Source organism: Ammodytes marinus, assembly GCF_949987685.1.
Source record: "Ammodytes marinus genome assembly, chromosome: 1".
Classification (NCBI taxonomy): Eukaryota; Metazoa; Chordata; class Actinopteri; order Uranoscopiformes; family Ammodytidae; genus Ammodytes; species Ammodytes marinus.
Genome location: NC_137230.1, coordinates 2,824,352 through 2,850,302, shown reverse-complemented (window position 1 = coordinate 2,850,302; position 25,951 = coordinate 2,824,352). Strand labels below are relative to the sequence as shown.

Below are 25,951 nucleotides of genomic sequence, written 5' to 3'. Positions count from 1 at the left end.
CGTTACACAGACTTGGTGGTCCTCTTGCAATCCCCACGACTCTAGTGCTTCCCTGAGGTTTTGGGCGATCATTTCGCCCGTGTGTACTGCATAGTGTCCAGTCTTTAATATAACGGGTGCGGACTAATTCTTTGAATCCCGTCTTCTCAACGGTATAAATCGGGACCATGTCTTTGCATACATGTGTCGAGATGGCCTGCGTAATTTCCTTCCACCTTCTTGATTTTTTGCAAAAGAATCTTCCAACCTCTTTTGTTCTTGAGGTGCTGCTTTTAATTTTGGAGTGGTGGACGCGGCGCGCATTTTTTGGCTTTCATAATATTGCTGGGCGTGCTTCATCTTTAGGTGATGGAAGAGGTTGGTTGTATTTCCTCCCGTGGCACCAACTGTCCCACGACATGTTTTGCAAACTATAGTTTTCTGTTCATTGTCGGTCTTTTTAAATCCAAAGAACTTCCAAACAACAGAGGACGCACCCTTTTTAGAAATGAGTTCTTCCTCTTCGTGTTGCAATGATTGGGATGCCTCCGGCTCCGCCTGCTCGGTAGGCATAGTGGCAAAACTTTCACTTTCCTCCACCATGATTCCTGCCTTCCTCACCTCAAATTATGTGCCGGGGCCAATCCGAATAGTCTTTTTTGCATAGGAAATTTCCTTTCCTATCGAGATGACCCGGAAGTACTCGGCAGATAGGTGATTTGAATTCTCAAAATGCTTAGGAAAGGCATAGGAAAGGAGCCTCGATTCATCCTTTAACCCTCCTTTAGCATAGGTTACTCCGGACCAACCTATGCGAAAGGAAAGGAGATAGTGGTATCCCATAATCCTTTACGGCGGCAAGATTTAAAGCAACAGGCCACCGCCGGAGTTTACCGACTACACGAATACGAACGAGAGGTAAAACAAGAGAGGAGAGGAGAAGAGAGGAAGATTTAACTCGGCTAAAACAAAATACCTCCCCCCCTCCCCCATACATAATAAAGAACTCATAAAAGACCAACATCATAATAGTTATTTTCGTAGCACATAATTTACACCATAAGAAAATAAAATACCAACTTCACATTTAATGAAGTTACTAAGTTACTGGGGGCAGTTCATTTCAACATCAACATAGGCCTAAGTGTAGCCTCTTTTTATTCCACATGTGAATTGGGATATATGCGATTGATTCTCACTCTGTTGCCGACAACCTGATTAAAATCAATATGAAAAGAACGCATGGATCAAACGAGCGCTTGTTGTAGTCAATTTTCGGAGAATAGGCTAGTGTAGTTTCACGCTAGTGACTCACGTCAGCACTACTCGCCGTCGCGCAATGACGTTGGTTAGGAAAAGTGGAGTCGAATTCATTTGAAACAGTGCTGTCTTTTCCTATGTTCGATAGGAAACACCTTTCATATCTCCTTAACCCCGATGACGTTTAGGGGTTAAGGTATAGGAAAGGAGGCTTATAGGTTAGGAGATTGGACTATTCGGATTGGCCCCAGGTTACGTTACCTGACAGCAAATTGGCTGGTGAAGTTTCTTCTTCTGGGAATAGTTAAATGTCTTACAGCTAAGCACTCTGCTGCAGGGCCCCGTTGTGGCGTGGCGATAAAACTGTAACTGCAGTTCCATCCACCGCCATTTTTTTATTTTTTTTCTCTGTGGCTGTGTTCGGAAAGCCATACTAGCGTCCTACATCCTACATACTCACCATCTATATACTGCATACTGTCTACTCAAAGATCGATTGTGTATGCGAGGTGCATCGAAACGTTTTCAGTTGAAGTATACTCAAGCAATAAAGAATTTCTTCTTCTTCTTCTTATAAGATTCAGGCGGTTAAGACGCTGTTTAGCGTATAACCGCCCTCTACAGGTTAGATATTGAACTAGATTTTTATAGTCCTGTGTTCATCATCTGTGTTTTAGACCTCTTGTTTTATAATTATGTTTTGAGGCGGAGGATCCCTCCGACACTCTCTGTCCGGCTCATCAGACTGCACTCAGCTGTCTGTCAGTTGAGCTGGACGAGCCGCGGTGTGTGGAACAGCAATCTGTTCTGATCTCTCTCCACTATCGGCCTCACATCACTCATTTCACTTAGTAACTCTAATGTTGTTAGGTATTTATCTTCATCTCTTATCTATTGTAAGAGTTTATGAATGACTGCACGTACAGTTGTCAGATCGCGGACCCCAAACAATGTCATTGCCTAGCAACTTGCTCGAAAATATTTCATTTTCCTGGGCGGGTAGAATTGACCCAGTGCATTGTGGGGTGGTTGAGTAGGAAAAGTATACAATCGATTCATACCCAAAATCTTCCCGGAAGTTAGTACTCATCCGGGAATTTCTCACATACCCAAACTCGCATACCCAACTGTCACATACTCAAATTGAAGTCAAAATGAGTATGAGTAGGACGTTAGTATGGCTTTCCGAACACAGCCTCTCTCTCTCGGTATAAACAATATGGCCAAATCTCTCCCGGTAGACACTTTCATATCGTCCACGGTATGATATCGTCATATCGCCCAGCCCTAGTCTGAACCCCGGCACAGTGGAACAAATTTTGTTTCTCAATAAAAATGTATCAAATCCTTAAGTTTTACAAGCACATTCACTGCCCCTTACCTTGTTATAACACTGCAACAGTTTGAAAATAATTATTCCTGTCATTATGAGTAATTCAAAGTTTGACAATATTTATTGATAGATTTATTAGATGTATATGTGTTATCATGTTTCATACCCATAATACACCAAACAAAATATAAGTTGTATTTATATGAATTAATACATGTAATGCATTTATTAAGATGTATTGATTTATTTACTTGTCAGTCATTCCCATGGCTGCACTGTTGCAGGACAGTTTGACCAGCAGGGGGGTTGTATTGTGTTCAAATCGGTTCAAATGAAGCCTCGAGAAATTAACCTTTTTGTGAACCATTTGGCTTTAAGGCTTCAAGGCTTCAAAAAGCTTCATCTGGCCATCACTACAGGTAGGTAGGCAGGCAGGCAGGCAGGCTGTAGGATAGAATAAGAATGCTGAAGAGCTATGTGAACACAATAGACAATCTGTCAACTGACTGAGGGAAATGGAGTGGAATATATACTGAGGGGCTGATTAGCTGATGGGGAGCAGGTGAGTATGGGCAGACCAGGTGAATGTAATTAGCAGCTAGTGCAGAGCAGGAGGGAGTGGCAAGGTCTGAAATAACATGAGAGTTAGAACCAGGAAACAGACATATGAAAAACTAAATTTTGGCTGAAGTTGTGACACACGGTGCTGTCTGAAACAGTCCCGCCTGGGAAGAGACATGTTACTGCCTGTTGTGTGTCTTCACTGTGCCCCAGACACAACTTCCTTCATAGTGTAATTACTACCACAGAGCATCAAGTTAATGACGTGGCTCTGTGACCCCTTCTCCTGCAGCTCCACGTGGATAAAATACTCACACTGTTGCATCACATGCTGCAGCACAGAAGTGGGATGAGCATGTCCTTGTTGAGGTCGTTTTTACTTTACTTTACTAACAGTAAGCAAAGCAGCGTCTTCGTCTTTTTCTTGTAAGAGAAGTTTGTTTTTGTGTCTCCCTGTGCCACCCTCCCCTCCTGTGCTGGGGACAACTGTACAGGTGTTTCCCCTTGACGGCGGGCCTGTCTGCTTAGTCACGTAAACGCGAAACAAGGGCAAACTGCCCCCCCCCCCCGCTGCCAAACTTTGTGGGCGTGTTAGTGCTGTGTCATCTCTCATTCCAACTATCTCCCTCTGCCCTACTCCATGCTGCTGTAGAAAGTGAAATGATAGAACTGCAGGCAAAAGACATACTCAATTATACTCAGTTGAACTCAGATCAGGTGTTGGTCACTTCTGGAGTTTGGTGTCTGAAGATGTTACCACTGAAGCCACTTGTGCAAAAAGTGATGTCCTTCTTTGTCAGCACATACACTTGTCAACATTCTCAACCATGAACTGTAGCTATACTCTATAGCTGTTTGGCTATAAACCAAAGTCTGTCCTCTTTTCTTTGTTTCACCTTAATAATATAATCAGCATTGAGTGGGCCGTGCGTCTTGAGTGACTGCCTGTCCGTCCCCCTCTGGAAGTCCAAAGGAGTGTTCCCAATCACGTAGGAGCCGCTAGACACCAGACTGCTCTCCTCCCTCCTCCCCTGAAGAGAGACGGCTTCAATAACTGAAAAAAAGAGTACAGTAACTTTCAATCAATTTTCCATCCATTCATCCATTCTATCTATCTATCTATCTATCTATCTATCTATCTATCTATCTATCTATCTATCTATCTATCTATCTATCTATCTATCTACAGTATATATACTGTATATATACTCTCTCTGTAGCTCTCTTGCATTCTTTTTAAAATGTTATACAAAACCAAAACGATACAGTACATCACAAATACAGATACACCTACGTAAAGACACACAGCAAGATTCATTAAACTGCATCGATGCAAATAGTAACACAAGAAACAAATACATTAAAATGAACTCAATTCAGTTTCTTTAATGTACTGTACATACATTAATTTCATATTATTTGAAATTCTCATGTCGTTTTATGTATTGTAATCTCATTTTGTTGAAGTTCTCTCATAAATAATCTGCAAAATGTCCGTTTGCGCGTGTAAAGGTAAGTAAGCAGCGGACATTAAACATACAATAGAATAGGTTTCTCTGTACCCACTGAACTGTGTTCACTCACTTATCATATCAGGTCCTTTAGCGTTGAGTCTGAGAAAACGGCTTCCTACTGGAACTTCCAGCACGGTCCTCAGTGCTGCAGGCAGATACAAAGTTGAAAAGGTTACATTTCAACATATAGGGCCATGCAAATTGTAGCGATTACAGGTGGTTCAGATTAATTCTGCTATTAGAAATTAATCTGAAGATTAATAATACTTTAATAATTTATTAAAGTTCAAAGGGGCACCACCATTCATTGAAGAATGGAAAAGTAATAGCAAATTGTCTCGTTTAATCAATGATTTATTCTCAAATGTTGATTAGTTTAATGTTCAGTTAAACAAATCAATATTAATAAATCCTAGTCTCAATGATCATTTCCATAAAATAATGTAATCAAATAATTACTATTATACATTTGGTAATATGATCTCAACACTGAAGGCTACAGAATCCTTGTACTTGTTGGTTGCGGACTTCCCAATAATATTCACACAAATGAATGACAGAAACTTCTAGTTACAAAAGAAAATGCATGTAATTTATTTACACAAAGTAAACAAAATCCAACACATTTAAAAACCACTAAACTAAAGCACACAGTGTGTGTGTGTGTGTGTGTGTGTGTGTGTGTGTGTGTGTGTGTGTGTGTGTGTGTGTGAGTGTGAAAAACCTTTGTCGGTGGGGGAGAGCTTGAGGCTTGGTTAGCCTGTGTGTTGTGTTCCCCTAAGGTTAAGGTCTCAAAGTATGAAAAAAAACAACAAAGTAACAATGAACAGTTCAAAATCAGTAAATTTACATTTCCAAGTTAACAGTTCTTTAAGCCATGTGTTCTTGCTAAGCTAACTGCCCAGTAGTTCGTACGATACCAGATGATGATACACAGCGTTTGTTGCAGTGTGAGAGGTTCTGGATCCTTTGGCATGAAACAGGGGTTTTGCTTCGCGGGTCGGTCTTGATGCAGTTCGGATGAACTGGTGCTTTCTGGATCTTCTGTAGCAGCATGCTAACTGGCGTTGTTGCCTCTGGGCTACGGTTGTAGCTCTTAGCTTGATTCTTAGCTTCTACGTCTTAAGGGTCTGGCCTTGGTGGGAGCTTGGTTCGTTCCCTGGTTCTTCTGGTTCTTCTGGTTGCTCTTTAGTTGCTTGGAGCAACAGGGTGGATCCTTGTTCCTCTTTGGTTGAGAGGGGCTTCACGGCTGTTTGGACAGGCCATGCTGTAGAGCCTGGATCAGGGAGACCAGAGCTTGTCTGGGTCCATAAGGTTGAGCTACCCCCGGTCTGGGTGGTTAGCAAGGCAGGAGAGAGCACCGAGCACCTTGGATGGTGCCTGAAGAAGAGCGGGCTGTACCACTCTGTTCGGAGATGCAGAGACAAAGAGCCTGAGCTGTACTAGCTCAATAGCTGTTATCAAAAACAGCATAAGACTTCTTGACCAATGGCAGAAGAGACAGGGGGGGGGGGGGACATCCTGGCTTGGGCTGGCTAGGGCAGAGGAACTGATAGGTGTGAAAACACAGATAAAAGCCTTGGCTCAAGCAGAGGAATGTTGGGGGTTGGGAGTCAGAAACAAAGTAATTCACTTTAGAGTCAAAAGTCTTAATGAATGAATGAACCCATGTACATATTCACTACAAAATTAAGGCAGGAAACTGTGTAACTCATGGGGGACATGTTAGACACTACTAGACAACATTTACAGAAACACACCAAAAAGGGGATTTTTTGCAAGTTTGGAAGGATGGTTCTCCATCATTCCATCTAAACCCATATTGGCCCCTTGTGCCCACAATCTCGTTCGTTCGGTGATTACCCAGTCTTCATGACCTTAGGTCAGGGTGGGACTGTCCTCAATAACGGACGCATGGTCTGAGCCCATCTGCCGCGGTAATTTACGCCCAGAGCGAGTGATCCAGCTGTCCTGACACAAGGGGCCAGCCCTATGTTCCCACAGCCTTATGTTCCCACAGCCAGTTTCCCCCCGGATAGACAGCTCTAAATAGCGTGGTTCCAGACCAGACTACTTGCTCTAGTTTGGTCTGGCCTTGCGAGACTACTGTAGGAGTGCATAGGCAGATGAGAGATGCAGCCATGCTGTTCTCCATCACAGGTGGATAAGCTTTCTGTGTTTGCTCAAGTAGATGACAAAAATAGGTTTACTAAGGACTAAAAATGTTTGGCAACAGCCTGTCAAAGAAATAAAAAAAATTATTTAATTTGGCATTTGAACTTCAGTTACTTGGTCACATTGTTCCCTGTATGATTCCCTGATGAAGGCCAGAGTACATGCTGAGCTGTGGGGTTTTGACCTTAGTTAGTTTGGTGCAAGGCTCATGTTCACACTGGTAAATTCCCAATTTCACAAGTGGGTCTATTTGATGGATAGGAATTGAACAAACAATAAACTAGATGGTAATCCCACAGATTACAACCTTAATTGGAGTAAATCATTTCAAATAATTCCAAAAAGTAACCATAAAAGGCTGGCAAGTCACATTTTTCAAGTTGTTAAACTGCAACAACATGCAAGTTAAAATTAATTAATGCATATTTGTTTTTTTTTTTTTTTTAACAATATATTTATTGGCTTTTCTTATTTTCAACAAAAACATTACAAAGACGCACCACAAATATACAAACAATACTTACAAACAAAAACAAATAAACAAATACAAAGTACAGCTCAAGTCAACGGAGATTAGGTTGAGGCCACAGGAAACAGTTCACATTTCAGGCCGATCAAAAGTCCCCGTTCACAAGATCAGGTTTAGGAGACTCCTTGTGCAATTATCAAAGAATAGTCCGGTCCAAGATAGTTCAAATAGGGCTGCCAGATTTTGTAGAACTGGTCCACTTTGTGATGTATAATATTTGTGAGATATTCTAAAGGAATCAACTCCAATAAAATCTTCCACCAGCCATTAACAGAGGGGCTCTTATCATTAATCCACTGTAATAATATATTTTTTCTAGCAGCAAAAGTTAGAATGTTGTATAACCTTTTGCCAGATTTAGAAGGTATACTTCTACTTGGTAGACCTAATAGCAAACACATTGGATCCATTTCTAATTCCATACCAAATATTTTTTCAATTTCACTTAAAATGTCAGACCAATATTTCCGTAATTTATGACATGACCATAGACAATGAGTTAAGGTACCTATTTCTATTTTGCATTTAAGACACAGAGGAGAATGTGCTGGGTTGAAAGAATGCCTGCGATTAGGAGATATATGAATCCTATGTATTATTTTTAACTGGATTGCTTTTGCCCGAGTACAGATGGAAATCTTTTTAGCATAACTCCAAATATCTACCCATGTCTCGTCATCAATATTAACTGATAATTCCTTCTCCCACACACCCTTGATCCTCTGTGTGTCAGTAGTAGAGGTACCAGCTATTACACCATAAAGCAGACTAACAGACACCTTTCCTGGAGGTTGAAACAGCACTTTCTCAACAGCAGAAATCTCAGGGTGTTCAATAAGGGTTGTACTCTTAGTAATGTAATGCCTTATTTGTAAGAAACGGAAAAAATCTTGTTTTGGAAGTTGGTATTTCTTTATCAATTGTTCAAATGACATTAAACCGTTATCTGAAAACAAGTCTCCAAGTTTGGTTATGCCTTTGTCATGCCATTGCCGGAAGAATGAGTCCATCATTCCCGGTGAAAAATCAAGATTATTATTTATTGGAGTAAACATGGAAGTCAATTTGAGCCTCCCTTCTAGACGACGGGCTGATCGCCAAGCCTTCAGAGCATTAATTGTTATTGGATTGGTACAGTTATCTCTTATGTTCTTAAAATTCTTAAAGAATAACAAATCTTGTAATTTACATTTTGACAAAGATGATTCAATGTCTAGCCAAATAGAAGATGTTGAATTCTTTAACCACTCAGATATAAACCTCAAATGAGCACTAAGCTGATATATTTTAATGTTTGGCAAATCAAGGCCGCCCATGGAACTTGGCAGCTGCAAAAGTGCCATTTTTAATCTAGGTCTGCGTTTACTCCAAATAAATGAACTGAGCCAGCTATTCAAATCTTTTAAGGCCCTATTCGAAAACAGTATAGGAATCATTTGAACGGGATAAAGTAATCTGGGTAACACATTCATTTTAATCAGAGCTATTCTTCCTAACCAAGAAACAGGGAGTGAATTCCAACGTTCTAGATCTTGTCTTATTTTCCCAAATAATGGGACAAAGTTGGATTTGTACATCTGACTAAATGATGGGGTGATAAAAATACCTAAATAGACAAAACCAGAGGGCGACCATTTGAAAGGAAAGGGTGGTATAGTATTAGGTATCGTTTTAAGATTCCCTAAGGGCATAGCCTCTGATTTGTTTAAATTAATCTTATATCCAGAAAATTTACTAAATACGTTAATCATCTTAAGGAGGGCCGGGACTGAGGTCTCAGGGTGACATAAAAACACAAGGACGTCATCAGCATACAGAGTTATTTTATGACATCTTTCCCCAACCTGTAAGCCATATATAGAGGGATCCATTCTAATGGCCGCAGCCAATGGCTCTATGGCCAGGGCAAACAGGAGAGGAGACAAGGGACAACCCTGTCTTGTACCTCTATGTGTAGGAAAGCATTTTGATCTTAACCCATTAGTTAAAACTGCAGTTTGAGGGTCACTGTATAGAATTCTAACCCATTTTATAAAATTACTACCAAGTCCAAATTTTTCTAATGTGTAAAATAAGAATGACCATTCAACTCGGTCAAACGCTTTCTCCGCGTCCAGAGAAAGCACAAGACCGGTCATGGATTTTTGTTCAAAGGCTTGGATAACATTGAAAAGACGTCTAATATTATCAGTTGAATTCCTGCCTTTTATAAAACCAGTTTGGTCTTCTTTAATTAGGGTGGGCAAAATATCCTCTAGACGAGTGGCTAGTATTTTAGAAAGCAACTTTCGATCTACATTCAAGAGGGCTATGGGTCTATAGGAGGAACAGGACTCAGGACACTTCCCCTTTTTCAATAAAAGTGATATGTTAGCCTCCTTAAGAGTTTGTGGTAATTCTGTAGTTGAAAACGAATCATTAAACATTTGAAGTAGTGGTCCTATAAGCAGGTCTTTAAACTCCTTATAATATTCGGAACCGAACCCGTCGGGCCCTGGTGATTTCCCACTCTGGAGGTTTTTAATAGCATTCAATACTTCATCTCTAGTGATTGGACCATCTAGTAAACATTTTTGTTCTTCTGATATTGTTGGGAGATCGATCTGTGTAAAAAAGCCTTCCATTAGTTGAGATGCATCATTCGTCTGTTCTGAGGCGTATAAATTTGTATAGTATTCCTTAAAACAGTCATTTATCAATTTATTTTCATACACTCTAATGCCATCGTCCTTCATAATTGCTGCTATAGACTGGGATTCTACTCTTTTTTTAGCTAGGTATGCAAGACACTTCCCTGGTTTGTCACCGTGCTCATAAAACCTCTGTTTGGTATATCTAATGTTTTTTTCTGCCTCTTTAGTAAGGTGACAATTTATAGCTGATCTGAGAGCAGATATTTCTTTCCACAAAATAGGAGTTGGTGAACTAATATAAGCTTTTTCTTTAACTGATAATTTAGCCTCTAGAGATTTTTGCTTCTCTAAGTTTTGGCGCCTCTTAGTGGCAGAAAATGATATGATCAAACCTCTTGCATATGCTTTGCAGGTCTCCCATAAAAGTGAGGGATTATCTGTTGATTGTGAATTAATAGAAAGAAAAGCTTTAAATTCAGTGGAAAAGTAGGATGTAAAAGTATTATCTTTAAGAATAACAGTGTTAAGTCGCCATTGTCGAGACTGATATGACGAAACTGGAAGTTTTATATCCATAACCACACTTGCATGATCAGATATAACAATATTACCTATGTAACAAGTTAAAACTAACTGCAATTGAGCTCTTGGCAGAAAAAAATAGTCAATTCTGGTCTGACAACCATGAGGTGCAGAAAAGAAAGTATATTCTTTGTTAGCAGGGTGGAGACTTCTCCAAACATCATCAAATCCAAGATCGTTACAAATTGCAGTGAGAGCTTTTGCTTGGGGAGAAGGAGCCTTAGCACTATGAGGAAACCTATCTATGAGTGGATTTAACATACAATTAAAATCACCACCCACAATTACTGTATCGGCTCTCATTTCTGCAAGGTCCACAAACACTTTAGTGATAAAGTCTAATGGGTGAGCAGGTGGATAATAAACATTCATTATTAAAATCTCTTGTCCTTGTAAACTACCTTTAACTATAACATAACGACCATTTTTATCTTTAAGGCATTTCACCATTTTAAAGGGCAAAGTACGTCTAATAAGTATAGCAACACCCCTGCTTCTGGTTGTAAAAGACGAAAAATATACTTGTCCAAACATACCCTGTTGTAATTTTAAATGCTCTGTGTCATCAAGGTGGGTTTCTTGCACCAGTGCAATATCTATATTTTCCCTTTTTAAGAAGGTAAGTACTTTTCTACGTTTTATGGGATTATGAATCCCTCGTATATTCCAGGTGCAAACCCGTAGTTTATTTGCCATTACTTCAAATTCCTATTGTAATACCTTGGCACACTCCCTTTAAAGAACTGAAAAATAAAAAAGACTGAGCTGCATAGAAACGGTGAAACAAGTACAAACACACAACACATACAGAACAAACCCCATAAAGAAAGGGGGAAATCCCTACTAAACATGCAGGGAATAACAATCCTTCTTTTGCTCTCAGCCAAAAGCCGACAGCTCCACCTTGCGCAATCTCGCGACTAACCATAGAATAAACGCAAATCCCACTCCTCACACAGTGATGTAACTTTAGTCCACATTGTGCGTTATAAAGAAATAAAATAAAAAAAATATCGATAACATGGCCACATGAGTAGCCTACTTACTGTTATATCAGTCCAATAATCAGAGCGTAGGACGGGGAAAGAGAGCACTTTTCCGTCAGAATGTTGAAGAGCCTGTCATCTTAACCGAGTGAGTCAACAAACGCCGCAGCAGCCTCCGGTGTGTCAAACCTCTTCTCCGTCCCGTTGACCGTCCACTTCAGCGTGGCGGGGTAGATCAATGCGTAAACGATTCCCATCTTCTTCAATCGCTCTTTCACGGAATCAAATGCCTTGCGCTTCCTGACCACTGCTGCCGAGTAGTCGTTGAAAAAAGAGATGCGTGGTCCAGTGCGCGCGGGCTGGTCCGGGTCCACTCCGAGACGGCGGGCTGCATTCATGACTTGTTGCTTGTCGCTGAAGTTGTGGAACTTTAGAATTATGGGTCTTGGTCGTTGGTTGGAGCCAGGCTTGGGCGCCAAGGAGCGGTGCGCGCGGTCCAGTTTAACCCGTCCTCCTTTGGATGTCAGTTTAAGATAATCAGGTATCCACTTTTCCATGTAACGCACAGTATCAGCTCCCTCCGTACCTTCAGCCAGTCCCACAACCCGAATATTACATCTGCGCCCACGATTATCCAAGTCATCAATGTGCTCCAACATGCCGCTCACTTGTTTTTCCAGACTTGTGACTTTGGCCTGCAACGACTCCGTTGTAGTCTCTATGCCAACAATTCTGTCTTCCGCCTCGCCGACTCGTGTTCCCAGAGCCTGAATTTGGGTTGTTTGGTCTCTTATAGCCGCAAGCACCGTGTTTATTTTAGCGTCGATGACTTTGGTGATGTTTTCAGATAGTTTATCCATTGCTTGGAAAATATCTGTGTCAGTGCTGCTGCAGCTAGCATCTTCACACTCGGCCATTTCCACGGCGCTAGCTTCCCCGCTCTGCCCCGTGAGCTTCCTTTTCGGCTTGGTTCTCGGCATGTTGTCGGTTATTTTAAAGAAATAGTTGTCCAAACTCATTACAGAGTCACTCCCACCGCCAAAAATGACAATTCTGCAACGCAAATGTGTAAAGTAATCGGATAACTGAAAAGTATCACCGGAGCCTCCTGGAACTACGTGCTTCCTCTACGACGCCATCTTAACCCCCCCTCATATTTGGTTTTTAACAGCTTTAACAGATTTTTTAAGTGGTAAATTGCAGCTTTCAAGCATTATTACATGTATTTTGTAGAATATTTTGTTCTTCCAATGCATTGAACAGAGAGCACAACTCTTTTATTACACAGATTGCAGTCATCCCTTGCATAAAAGAAAATATCTCCTTCATTGTACTTGCTTTTAAACTGTTTTAAGGAGAATCCTTCACTACTCATTCCTTAATCTGCACAGCAGCATTAAATACCTCTGAAGACCCAAATAACATGTGTGCTGTTAAAAATCAACTCATCTTGCTAATTTATCAGTCAATAGACTCTCTTAGGTCAAGATCACATCAAACACAAACAGCACGTAGCAAAACTATTAAAAGTAGTCACTCAGTGCGTTTCCATGGGACAACTGGATTGGATTATCACATATACAGAACATGCCACTCGAACGGACCGTGTCACTTGTCTGAGTATACATGGCCTTTCAAATATTTGATAAATGGCTGTCTCCACTATGCTAGGTGGCGCTGTAGCCCTTTCAACAAGTGGTTATAGAGCCACGTCCGGTTCCCTTCCGGCAACAACCATACTATTTATTACGTCGTCTCCTTCCACTTCCTTGTGAAATCCCCGGCAGGGATTCTTGAGCAAGTGCAGAATGCAAACTCCGATATGCGATATCCGATCCCTGTATATACATGCAGAGAGAATGCCGACTATGAACGAGTTATCTAGGTGTTCTTATCCGACTTCTCTTGTCCTTTAATGTGCCGATTTGTGTGCGAAGTAGATCGGATAAAGGTGTTTACATGCATTGTACAAGTCCTGTTGAAGTCTTATTCGTTTATTTACCCGATTATGAGTCTGCATGTAAACACACTGACTGAGGCTGCCTTTACACGACACTGGTCTCACTTTTCCCTTTAAGTTTTCAAAAACATCCGCGTTCAGACGCAATTATTTTGAGAACTTTCTTCATTCACACGGTTTCGGATAATGAATTAATCGTTCATGAAGCTTTTGGTGTGAGCGCAGGATTACAAGTTTTGCAAATGACAGGATTTCTGTCCTCTTTTCTCACCCTGTAGATCTGGTGAAAACAGAAGACATGCTGCTAATGAGTGGTGCACTGCAGGGCTGTGATGTGTCAACGCAACCTTCCTGTTCTTTTCTGCTTCAAATTAAAAGTCAACTCACGTTTTGCCACTGAAATGCTTTTAATGTGAAGTCGCAGCCTTAGGAAATGCTCTGTCTGTATTAACAGAAACTTAACTGCTACGCGCTGATCTATAGATAGTGTTTCTTAATGTAGAAAGCTATGTCCGGTGGGGACACAAGTTTATTAGTCGCTAGAAAAGCCGGCAGAGCACATCTTTCACCAGCCAAAGTGGCGGGTGGTCTCAATAACTTACTACTCACTTAGACTAAATTTACCTGCATTTTGCAAGTGTTATATTCGAGCCCTGCACGAGACTCTCCGCTGATCACAGTGATGGTGCAGCGGAGACACCGTGCATGTTGTCTTCTAACTTCTAACTCGCGTGTGGCTATTTGACAGCAAATGTAACAGATAAAATGTTTTTTAAGCTGCTTTTTAAAGAGTGAGTGGGATGATATGGATCTTAATAGGGGAGGTAAGTAATGCAGGGCCTCTATAAGACATACTAAATTGATGATGTGATGTGCGGGAAAAGGGTAAAGATAGGTTGTTATTGTTGCTCTGTCTAGTACAATGTGAATGTATGTTAAATGAGTGAGTAAACAAAGTCTGAAAGCTTTCGGGGAGATCTTGGTTCCTGTAAATAAACGTGTGAATGAATAAACATATCTGATAGATAATCAATTTGTGAATTGGCAAAATAGAAAATGATCTGTTTGAATGTGAGATGAATCTTAAGAATCCCTTCTGAATGATACATAATTTCTTGAGATGGTTGGGATATGAAGCTGCCCAGACCAGATTACAGTAGTTCAAATAAGGAAACAAAAAGCCAAAGTATAAGGTTAAATGAGCCGAAGGATGAATTAGAGGACACACCTTTCTTAATATGCCCATCATCTTCGTGGACCTTTTGCAAACCTGGGTTGCGTTCCGAATCGCATACTCTTTCTTTTTTCTATTCTACATACTACATCCGACGATAAAAAGAATCTAGTTAGGATGCAGTAGACATACTATTGGGACATACTTTTGTCTCTTATTTCATCATAACATTGCGCCTTGATCTTGCCTCTTGATTTTATATCCGTCGCATCCCCGTTTGTTTTCATAACATGGACCTATAGGCTTTGTCGATGTTACGTCACTTCACGTGCGCACTGGATTGTGGGTCAGAATCGCCCAAATAGGATGCACTTTTCAACACTAACAATCTTGGCCGCATGAAGTAGACCATCCGGGTATTCTAACCATCCTAAATCTGGCCACAAGAATCGGGACATCCTAAATCTTTTTTCTACATACTATATAGTAGAAAGTATGCGATTCGGAACGCAACCCTGGTCTATGTGATTTGACCAGTTAAGTCTTTTGTCAACTAAAATACCCAAAGATTTGGTAGCTTTTACTTTCATAATTTCTGAGGCATTAATGAGTACTTTTGCTCGTTCTTTGGGGTAAGGCTTGTTTATATTGCAAAAGATCACAAAGTTACATTTCTTCACGTTAAGTGTTAATTTATTCATTTGAAACCATTCGGTAATAGAGAATAATTCATCATCCACACAGTCAATCAAATAATTAAAGTCATTATGAGTTGCTATAATACAGGAAAAAGATGTTTACAAGACATGGCTAAAGTGTTTATATAAATCAAAAAATAATAAAGGGCTCAGTATTGAAAACATCATCAAGAACGAGTGTGGAGTGGAGCCGTAACGTCATCGTTATCACAGGGAAAGCCTTTTGGAAGATCCGTACACATTTTCCTAAATTATCATTAGTGGGCAGAAGTCCTGGGCCTTTTCAGTTTAGAAGTTGTTCTCAAAGCGTGCATAGAAAAAGTTCAGTTGATCTGGGAGAGATGCAGAAAGTTTCTCAGCATTGAAGGTTTGCTTCATGTAGTCTATTACGGTTCTTAGTACAGGTTTTTCCACAGTTGGAGCAGTGGTACCGTTTCCACTGTGGTCCACTTTGTCCCTGTATTTTCTTCTGGCACTGCTAATAGTAGCTCTATCCGCAGCACTGGGATGTCCTGCACTTGTCCAAAGCACTTGGGTTGTACTGCTTACCCAAGTGCTTCTGATTTGGAGAAGTGCTTACAGTAACAAGTGCTACATGTATCGTATGTTGTACAATCAAAACCAAAATTATCCATACCCCTGGCAAATTTTGACTAAAAGCTACTTTAATGAAACCAGCAAGCTTTTTCTTGATTGGAAATGACAAAGGCTTCTCCCAAAAGATAATAAGACGATATACAAGAAAAAAAAAAATGTTCAGCTTACATTAACATTTGAACAAAAATTGGCATGGGGTATGAATAATTTCGGTTTTTAACTGTACATTTGCTGTCATGTATGTGTTCATGTCGTAATAACTCCATACAGCTTGGCTACTACAGGAGTAAAAGACGCCATAATCTACCTGCTTCAGTGAACCCACTCTCACCTGAACAAGCAGGCAGCACTGTGAGGATCAGGTTATTTGATTTGTGCCTCTAACACAATCCAGCCTCTGCCGTGAGAGGTTTCAAAAGGTTCAGGTAGACTTCCACAACCTCTAGGATTATTGACAGAGAGTTTGTGCTGCTGAGAGGATGTGTGTCTGACCTGGTGGTCAGCATCACAGACAAGGTTTAGTCAAATAAAAACTCAAATGTACATTTTGGAACTTTGATTTTTACTTGTATTACTAGTATCTTATTGTGTGTTAGCTTTGTCTTGTCAAAGCACTTTGTAAACTTAGTTTTTAAAGGTGCTATATAAATAAAGGTTTTATTATTATTATTATTATTATTATTATTATTATTATTATTATTATTATTATTATTATTATTATTATTATTATTATTATTATTATTATTATAGTATAAAAAAGGACATGTTATGGACACATATGCTAAACATCTCAAAATTGACCAGTGCGGGGGTGCTCCGGTGGCGTAGTGGATAGAGCGTGTACCATATTGGCTCCAGCCTTCGTTGCAGTGGTCGCGGGTTCAAATTCGACCCGTGTACCGTTACTGCAGGTCACCCCCAGTCTCTCTCTTTGTCTCCCCATTTCAACTCTGTACTGTCTAATAAAGCTTGAAAATGCCCAAAAATAAATCTTAAAAAAAAAAAAAATTGACCAGTGCTTGAATGAAATGATGTTTTTGCCTGCCATGTCACACATAAAAGGGATGGTTCAGTAAATATGAAGTGGGGCTGTATAGGGTAGATTTTGTTACCATATGGAGCTGGCAGTCAGCATAGTCATTTTAAGGAGTTTAGGGGAGATTTGGCTGTAGCAGAAGTCAGCCTTCTATAGTGGCAGAGCGAGGCCCGCGGGAGCCAGGGGTGGGCTGAGCCAAACCAAATGTGCGTCTTGCCCACCCAATCAAATGTGAATACATATTTTTTTCTTTTTCGCCAATTAAAAATATAGTAGCTCATAGAATATTTCAGTACAATTCCTAGCTTCTGATTGACCCAATCTTTTTTCTCATTGATATAAGTATTAAATCACTCTTTATTCATACAGTGATCACTTAAATAGTATGCACGTTTCATAAAGTCAATCTCTCAGTCACCTGCTCTGCATGTAATCGTCAAATAAACTTTTCGGGGATCCCGAAACTGATTTCCAATCAGCAGAGAGAACGCTACAAACCGGCACCCGTCTCACTGCCGGTGCACGTGCATAGCGACAGATGGGTGAATGTTTATGCGCCTACAATGGCGGAGCAGGTAAAAATCCTTCCCAATGTCTGTTTTGATGGTTTTTATCACACTTATTTATCTGAGATGATGCTAGATAACTCGCTGCTTGAAGACCGCAGTGCATTAATGTGGTGACATGGGGACGAGGGAGGGGACTGCTAACTACAGTCAGTGACAGGAAGTTAGCTAAACTGACCATTCTGCATACTGAACCTTTAACCTGTTCTTTCAGTTTGTGAATTATGTGCGCAAAAGCTAATTCATTGACTTATACAAACCGACATACAAAAAAGTTCAGTGTAATGAATCACTTATTTAAGCCTGTAAACAACCCTATAGTGCTTCTTCCGACCATTGACTATACTGTAGGCCTACTGTATACAAAAGGCTTCCGCCTCTTGCAATGCTGCTGCTGCTGGCACATCACAGGATTCAACCACTGCTCCTCTAAACTTACCATCTACAAGCTCTGCTGTATACCTACTTTGCTCTGGTGTGAGGTGGGGTAGGGCCTGTCCTCGTACTAGCCGGCATGAGGAGCCGTCCCCGCCGCAGACACCACAGTTATCCTCCCTGGCACTGCTGGCTAGCTGCCGATCACAGCCCACCACCTGCACAAACATCACAAATACACACTCAGATAGAGATATGGGGCTGACAAACGCCTACGTCCCCTGAGCCCTATGTTCCCACATTTCTACTTTTTTTTTAAATTATTTTTTTAATTAGGCTTTATGTTCACACAGCACTATGTTCCTGAAATTGGCGATTAGGTTCAGATGTGGGTCTGGATTTCCAGGCTAGTCTTTTACAGATTTGCAGTAAAGGTTTGCAGGACAATATGGCCGACGGCTCTCTACCCAGACAATCTGGTACAGACCACACACAGCCAATCTCCGGTCCCATATGGCTAGAATCAGAGAGTTTTACATGTGCATTCCTCACAAACCCGCACAAATAAATGAATAAAACTACATATTCATTATGCGTTGTGCTTATACATGAGCTTCTCCCGTCCCCAGCATTTGATGTCACAGAACTGTCGCAATATAGGTTTTGAGGAAATTTACTTCCTTTGCACCATTTTTCACTCACACAAGACAAATGATGGAATTGCTTAATCATATCAGAGGTGGATGACACTGACTGGACACGTGATTGATAATACAATCCCTTACCTGACACACTCCACTGATGCACATGTCAAAGGCCTCAGCCTGGCACTGTGTCCCATCTAGCACCTTAGGAGCCAGTTCAACAGTGAGACTTCTCCCTGTAGCCTGGCACCAGAGGGCACAGGGTGCTGTGGGGTTGTAAGGTGCTGGGACCCACTCATAGCTGACACCATGGTACTTGATGTCATTGTGGGCGGAACACTGCTGGGCCCGGAAATCACCGGACTCAGCCGGGCAGTCCTGAGGAGAAGAAAACAAATAACGGTAAGGTTAGAGGATGGTACAACAATAATTATTTTAAAACATTTGAGTGTCACTTTATTACATTTTCAATCAAAGGGTGTAACTAAACTGTATTCAAAAACACACATATTAAATCACAAACTGTTCTCTCATATTCCATTCACAGTTCAATTGTCTCCTATTCTACCTTTTAAATTTTCATTTTTTTCCACAATGTTAGAGTAAGTTATCAAGCACCAAGAAGACCAACCAACCTAAGAAAAAGGGACCTGTCCCTCTTAAGGCCTGGGACACACATTCTGCGTCTGACTTTTTTTCTGGCGACCGTGTTAACACACTACAGCGGCCACACGTCCAACCTCCGACACCATGCAGCGACGCTCCACTACACCTCAGGAGGCATATAACCACCATCCTCTTCTTCCTACTGGTTATACAGTATCTAGTCTGACACATAAGACTCTGCCTGGAGGGACAGGGATAAATACAGTCATATGAAAAAGTTTGGGAACCCCTCTCAGCTGGCATTATAATTGACTGCTTTCACAAAAAAAAATATAAAAGTGGTATGTCTTTAATTTACCAGGAACAGCTAAGTACTGGGATGTTTTCCAAACAAAGATTTTTTGAAAAGCAGTATTTGGTTGTATGAAATAAAATAAAATGTGAAAAACTGGCTGTGCAAAAATGTGGGTACCCTTGTGGTTTTGTTGATTTTAATGCCTGTAACAGCATGTAAAACTGATGACTTTAAACTAGTGGTGGGCCGATAACAGCGTTAACGTGCTGCGTTAACGCCAGACTCTTATCGGCGATAAAAAAAATATCGCCGTTAATCTCTTGTTCCTCTTATTTTAGCGCGGATATATACCTGGCCGAATTGCACTGTAGTGCACGAGTCAGAACGAGTCCGACTTCGCATCTGTGTAGCCTACCACATCAAACGTAACGTGCTGACATGGATGCAGCTAGGAAGCCGCCGGGTTTGCTTCAGGGAAAATTTATTTTTAAGAAGCTTCCCAATGGAAACCTCGACAAGACCAAGGTTGTTTGCACCTTGTGCAATGCGGAATTGGTTTACTGTAGGAGTTCTAACAGTCTGTGCTCTCGGAAGCGGCCGGGGCATGCGTGTGTGCAATGGGAGAGCTTTGTGTGGAGAGAAAAAAAAGAGGCAAGGGAAATCGCCAAAGCCAATGCATAGCCTCGACTCATTAAAGGTTGAAAATCACTGAATTACACAACATGTAGGCTAGCCTATGGCTTAAGGCTATGGAAATCATTATGGAAACAATATTTTTTTTTATCAGTGATAGCTCAGCTGATCTCGTTGCTATAGAGACCACGTCCGTCCGCTTTGTTTGACAACTGACAGAGCTGCCAAGTCTCACCCTTTTGGCCGTGAGACACACTCATATCAACCAGCTCACACTCTCACACGCTAGCCTACAACTCAAATTTCTCACGCGGAGAAGTTAATCCCCAAAATAACGATTGTTTTGCGGAACTTTTATTTTGACAGTCTTATATTGAAAAGCTAACGGACATGAGTTCCGTGACATCCTCTTTCTGCACGCAAGTTAACTTGATGCATTAGGCGTGCACCTGCACAGGAGATGAGCCCCTGGTCTGATGCGCCACCTGGCTTGAGAAACACGTTCTCAAAGACTTACTTTGAGTCATTATTTAGGAGCACAAACATATTATGAATGAATTCAAATGAGCCATTTTAATCTAGATTAATCTAGATTAATTCCAAAATTAATCTAGATTAATCTAGATTAAAAAAATTAATCTATGCCCACCTCTACTTTAAACACAAAGTTGGTTGGATTATGTTGTTAAGCCTTGAACCTCATAGAAATGTCTGTTTAATCATGAGAAAATGTATTTTAGGTGCCTAAATGCAAGTTGCACTTCTCTTTGACTCTCTGCTGAAGTGAGACAGAATGGGATCATCAAAACAGCTCCCAAAAGATCTGAAAAACAAAGATTGTTTATTGTCATGGTTTAGGGGAAGGCTACAAGAAGCTTTCCCAAAGGTTTCAATTGTCAATTTCGACTGTAGGGAACGTTGTCAGGAAATGGAAGGACACAGGCACAGTGGCAGTTAAACCCAGGCATGGCATACCGAGAAAAAAACAGGAGCGGCATAGGTGGAGGATTGTGAGAATGGTTGCACACAACCCACAGATCACCTCCAAAGACCTGCAAGAACATCTGGCTGCAGATTGTGTATCTTTACATCGTTCAACAATTCAGCGCAATTTGCACCAAAACATCTGCTTTTTATAAAGACCAAATAACTTAATTTTTGTCTCATCAGTCCAAAGCATTTTCTTCCAATATGAATCTGGCTTGTCTAAATGAGCTTTTGCATACTCCATGCAACTGTATCTGTGGCGTGGGCGCAGAAAGGGCTTCCTTCTCATCATCCGGCCATACAGATGTTTTGGTGCAAATTGCACTGAATTGTAGAACCATGTACAGATACACAATCTGCAGCCAGATGTTCTTGCAGGTCTTTGGAGGTGATCTGTGGGTTGTTTGCAACCATTCTCACAATCCGCCGCATATGCCACTCTTGTACTTTTCTTGGTCTGCTAGACCTGGGTTTAACTGCAACTGTGCCTGTGTCCTTCCATTCCCTGACAACGTTCCCTACAGTAGAAATTGACAATTGAAACCTTTGGGAAAGCTTCTTGTAGCATTCCCCTAAACCATGACAATAAACAATCTTTGTTTTTCAGATCTTTTGGCTGTTTTGATGATCCCATTCTGTCTCACTTCAGCAGAGAGTCAAAGAGAAGTGCAACTTGCATTTAGGCACCTAAAATACATTTTCTCATGATTAAACAGACATTTCTATGAGGTTCAAGGCTTAACAACATAATCCAACCATCTTGTGTTTAAAGTCATCAGTTTTACATGCTGTTACAGGCATTAAAATCAACAAAACCACAAGGGTACCCACATTTTTGCACAGCCAGTTTTTCACATTTTATTTTATTTCATACAACCAAATACTGCTTTTCAAAAAATCTTTGTTTGGAAAACATCCCAGTACTTAGCTGTTCCTGGTAAATTAAAGACATACCACTTTTATATTTTTTTTGTGAAAGCAGAGTCAATTATAATGCCGGCTGAGAGGGGTTCCCAAACTTTTTCATATGATTGTATCATCCCGGGAGCATTTGCCATTCAATGTGATTGAAGCCCCACAATAAATCCAGACTAAACCACTTCAGAGGGAAAAATTAAAAATAGGAATTTGACATGGTTTAAGGTTGTTTCAACTGACTCTTGCTGTGGTTTGGGGAAGGTGTAGTTCTACTGTACAGCTACCATGTTGGAGGTGATTGTTGGTGTTTCATTGATCAAGTCATGGACGTCATATTTCCTACGGCCTCTAAAGAGCATTGTCATAACATATATCTGTTGTTTTTGCTGAAATGACTAATTCTTAAATGTTTCTAGGCATGGCAGTAGGCTATCTTTCCAACCCATACACTTCAAAAAGGTAACATTTTAAGCTGAAAATTAAAAATATTGAAAATCAGTAGAATAGCTCGGACTCACCGTGTTGCTGCAGGTTCTGTAGCGGATGTTTTTGCCACCACAGCTTCTGCAAAGCAAGGAATAAAAGATCAACATTACTGCAAACCAACAGTGACAGGTGAGCTGTACGAATGAGTGCAGCACGATTAATCTAATCGCATCTCGATGTGAGCTCGTGCAAATACATAACTGCACAAATGCGATATAGTGCAGGGCAGTATTCCAACACACCTTCAAGATTACCACTGCCTTGCTAAAGAAGGTGAGGGTAAAGGTGATGGACTGGCCAAGCATGTCTCCAGACCTAAACCCTATTGAGCATCTGTGGGGCATCTTCAAACGGAAGGTGGAGGAGTGTAAGTTCTCTAATATCCACCAGCTCCTTGATGTCGTCATAGAGACAGTGCCTGAAATAGGCCATGCCCATCGTGGGGGAAGCCGTTGAACACCGTTCCATTCACTTTGTATTGAAGGAGACCTGTCTTCTGCAAACAAACTTAATTAAAACTTAATGAAACATCCATTTAACAAAAAAACTTTGCTTTCTTTAGAGCTACGACTCTTGTCTGTCTATGTGAGCTGTTTTTGTGAAAAATTATTGAGTAATTTTCAATATTGAGGTGTTTTTGTCCCATCTGACCTGGCGCTATACAGCGCCAATGGGTGAGAACCCTGAATTACACTGCAGAGACATGTCAGCAGAGGAGATTGTTCATCATCAGAGTGTCACAACCGGTCACAACATGCCTATAAGCTGTTGTGTGTTGAGCTGCACACTCAACACAAGTTATTCAAATGTAAAAATGTGTTAAAACGGTTTGTAAACCTAAGAAAAAGCCGTGATCCGTTACGAAGGAAACGGTGGATAAGAAGAGAGGATGCCAGAATCAATAGCCTACGCGACTAAAGTGGAGGAAAACTTTGAGTCACAGTCACTGTTACTGGCTGGATGAACTGTTAGCCTGCTGTTTCTATCAGCAATAAGGAAAAGGAATAGCGTGGACAGAAATCCTGGATGGATCGTAACTTTAACGAATGTGGATGGAGTATACGTGAGGGTTAGCCTACAGCAGAAGACTTACATTAGGTAAGACTTTTGTCTCGATATTGAAAATTACTCGATCATTTTTAACACAAACAGCTCGTATAGACAGACAAGAGTCGTGGCTTTAAAGAAAGTAACGTGTATTTGTGAAAGGCATGTCTTATTACGTTTTTATTACGTTTGTTTGCAGAATACAGGTGTTATTCAACACAAAGTGAATGGAGCGCTGTGAATTGTTTTCCCCCACGATGGGCGTGGCCTCAGATTATGATGCGTTCCGCTCTGTCTCTATGAATGAGTAGAAGAGGATTCCAGTGGCAACCTGTGAAGCTCTGGTGAACTCCATGCCCAAGAGGGTTAAGGCAGTGCTGAAAAATAATGGTGGCCACACAAAATATTGACACTTAGGGCCCAATTTGGACATTTTCACTTAGGGGTGTACTCACTTTTGTTGCCAGCACTTTAGACAGTAATGGCTGTGTGTTCAGTTATTTTGAGGGGACAGTACATTTACACTGTTATACAAGCTGTACACTGACTACTTTACATTGTATTAAAGTGTCATTTCTTCAGTGTTGTCCCATGAAAAGATATAATGAAATATTTGAAGAAATGTGAGGGGTGTACTCACTTTTGTTAGATACTGTATGCACCCAAGAAAATATCCATGCATGCGCGCACACACACACACACACACACACACACACACACACACACACACACACACACCCGTAAGGATACAGCACACCACATTCAACACACCAACCATCCAGCCGGCATCTCGTCTTGACTGAGCTCCAGCTGGCAGAGTCAAGCTAAACTAAACCCACTGATATACACACACACACATATACACATACACACACAAACACGCACACACACACACACACACACACAGTTTCAGAGTAAAACCTGAGCCCTATGTGAAATGGGCTATAGCCGAACGTTCCTTTCCCCATGACAGCACGGACACGCTGTTAAATTTGTTCCACCTTGTTAGCAACAATAACAACACCCAATCTCTTGGTGTGTAACTGTGTTAAGTGCACATTTTCCCCTGCTGGCTTACAATAACATTAGACTAAAACTGGTAGCAGCTCATTTAAAGCAGGCCTAGGAAGCTGAGAGTCACACTGCGGCCATTCAGCCAGCTCCAAGGTAAACCAGCTACAGACAGCAGCAAGCCATGGCTCCATATGAATAAACCAATAGATGAGTCCTATTGTAAAGCATGAACTACTTAACCATAGTTGGACAAAGTGTTTGTGTGTGGGTGTGCGTCAGTCTGTTACTGTGTGTGTGTACTGTAGGTGGGTGGACTGTGTTATCAGGGTCTGGGAATGTCTACAGCTATGGCCATAAGTCTTCTACTAAAGTCACATCACTTACACCACAACAGTACAAGTCTGTTGGTGGCTTTTTCAGGCCATTACAAACTAGTGTGCCACATGGCATACTGTGACATGAGAAAAGATGAACGAAGTAAAAACTGCGAAATATATAATTGATATATTATGGGGTTAAAAATAATAAAAAGTCTAGCCTATAATTAAAGAAGAAAACAATCTAATTATTGTTGTTTCATATGAGTAATAATATGAAGCCCTATGACAATGCCCCGTTATGTGGCTTGTAGCCTATGATGTGAATCATCATTTTTACTGTATTTTTGCTGCTGGACGTGCGGCTCACGAGAAGAATAGGCTCAAGCTGACACTCCCGTACATGGGAAGCAAAATGAAAACACACACTTCTTGCGCAGCGTGAACCTGTCGGCACTTTTCGGGAGACACTCCCCTCTCCTTCATCTGATCGCTGAACACATTCAGCATTTTTACGCGTCCTCTCGATCAAATGTAATATATTGTTCTGGGCTCCCGGTTAAACCACAACTTATCGTCCTAACAATGGCGACAACAACACTTTCCCATAATGTGAAGCTGACGGCAATTTATTAAAAAAGAAAAGGCACAGTGCTTCCTGCATTTGGGTCGGATCGAGTCCGGACAAATTCACACCACAAACGAACTGCAGCAGAGTGCGTTTGGAAACGCACCGAGACCACCTCTTCAGCTGGGTCTCGGAGCACTTGTTTGGTCCGCCCCCGAGTGCGATTACTGTATTCCCACCTGTCTGAAAGATGCGCACTGAAGGCGGAAGTGCATCTGAGTTTGTTTCGACCGAATTAAACACGGCATGTGTGTGAATACACCCTTAGAGTTCAGTCTTGAGCGTCGAAACATTTCTTTTTGCAAAAATAATCCTAACCCAACGTTACAAAAACCAAGCTGCTGATTGTTGATTTGAGGAGGCAAAGACCCACACCTCGAGGTAAAGCACATGACTAGTTTTAGGCTCCAAAATGATT

At 41.0% G+C, this 25,951-nt stretch overlaps 1 protein-coding gene across 1 annotated transcript in view; it reads right to left on the bottom strand.

The window, feature by feature from the left end:
• Positions 1 to 25,951, bottom strand: part of adamtsl3 (ADAMTS-like 3) — a gene marked incomplete at both ends in the record, with an annotated part of 231,862 nt that overhangs the window by 97,735 nt on the left and 108,176 nt on the right. The window contains 5 exons of the mRNA XM_080045594.1: positions 4,030 to 4,187; positions 4,718 to 4,792; positions 18,050 to 18,176; positions 18,744 to 18,980; positions 22,560 to 22,605. Of these exons, the coding sequence (XP_079901720.1) occupies positions 4,030 to 4,187; positions 4,718 to 4,792; positions 18,050 to 18,176; positions 18,744 to 18,980; positions 22,560 to 22,605 (643 nt within the window). The remainder of the gene's footprint in view (positions 1 to 4,029; positions 4,188 to 4,717; positions 4,793 to 18,049; positions 18,177 to 18,743; positions 18,981 to 22,559; positions 22,606 to 25,951) is intronic.